The following is a 1,213-nucleotide window of genomic DNA, read 5'->3' as shown; positions in this document are numbered from 1 at the left end:
AGCAGGAATCCCTATCACATGCCACAAGGATGATTGATGAAATAGTTGATAAACTTCTGAATGATTTGGAAGATTCCAGAAGCCATTTAATGATGCTTTATGGTGCATGTACATCTGATGTACCATCTGTACCTATTGATCAGAAATTTCAGTCTGTTGTTATTGGATGCGCTATTGAAGATCAGAAGAAAATCAAAAGGAGACTAGAGACTCTTCTTAGGCATATTGAAAACTCTGACAAGTCAATCACATTGTTAGAGCATCCAAAATCAACCCAACAGCCCTGTAACAATAAACAGGATTAAAACAACTCTAGCTCCCATTTTGACAGATAAAAATTAAGTCTCTATACAAAGCATACAGAAAGCTAAGAAAATTTACTTTTAAAACACTAAACTAATAGTACTCTTGGGCACAAACATTTAATAGATGTTGGTAACAGTGTCTTAGATAACACCAAGAAAGAAGATACTTTTCTTTTGAAATGAAAAATCCAAGATCTAAGAATTCTGTTGAGCTTGCTCCTGTAGCTTAAACATCGTTAGTACTGCTACTGCAAACGGTAACATGTGTCTGCTAAATTAAAGCTAGTCAGAATCAAGCCTTTTCTTTTTCTCCTAACTTTTTACAAACTTAAATTTCTTTGTCATGTATTGAAATTTAACCTAGCAAAATTTGCTTGGCTTCTTAATACCAAGATCTAGCCAAAGGTTAACTATCAAAATAGATAGAGCTGGATGAGGCTTTCCAACAAATTCCAGTTAGTCAAACACAAAAATATTGTTGGGTCAGCTCCTTACTGGGGACCTGAGCTGTGTCTGGAACCAAGGCTCCTACAGAAATAGGAGCCTTGATTCCAGACATGGCTCAGCTCCCAGTAAAGAGATTGAGCACTTTTGTGCTTTATGAGCTCCCTGCTGCAGACCTAGGAGCAGGGGAGAGAAATGATCTCAGGGCTTCTGAGCTGCATTATGACAGCAGCGTGTACCAGCCTGCCTGATCCTGAGGAGTCACTGCCCACTTTTTCCTGTTGACCTTTCAAATCAGTAAATATACCACTGAGGCTGGGTCCAGGGCCACCTTGTATTTTGGCACCCTTTCTTTGTGTTTAAGTAAGTAGTAACTTTGGTGAGTTTCAGAAATAAAAGCCCTAGCTGAGCTGGACTGGGAGACTTGCTTCCCTGTAGGCAGTTACCACTGCTGCTGTGTGGGA

The 1,213-nt window shown here is 39.5% G+C and overlaps 1 protein-coding gene across 1 annotated transcript in view; it reads left to right on the top strand.

Moving 5' to 3' along the window:
• Positions 1 to 310, top strand: part of BAG2 (BCL2 associated athanogene 2) — a 26,275-nt gene extending 25,965 nt beyond the window's left edge. Inside the window, 1 exon segment of the mRNA XM_025204488.1 lies at positions 1 to 310. This exon segment is cut by the window's left edge and continues 4 nt beyond it. Within this exon segment, the coding sequence (XP_025060273.1) occupies positions 1 to 305 (305 nt within the window). The 3' untranslated portion in view covers positions 306 to 310.
• Positions 311 to 1,213: the final 903 nt, after the last annotated feature.

Source organism: Alligator sinensis, unplaced genomic scaffold (genome assembly GCF_000455745.1).
Source record: "Alligator sinensis unplaced genomic scaffold, ASM45574v1 scaffold482_1, whole genome shotgun sequence".
NCBI lineage: Eukaryota > Metazoa > Chordata > Crocodylia > Alligatoridae > Alligator > Alligator sinensis.
Note: the sequence above shows the minus strand (reverse complement) of the source record. Positions and strands in the feature narration are given on the sequence as shown.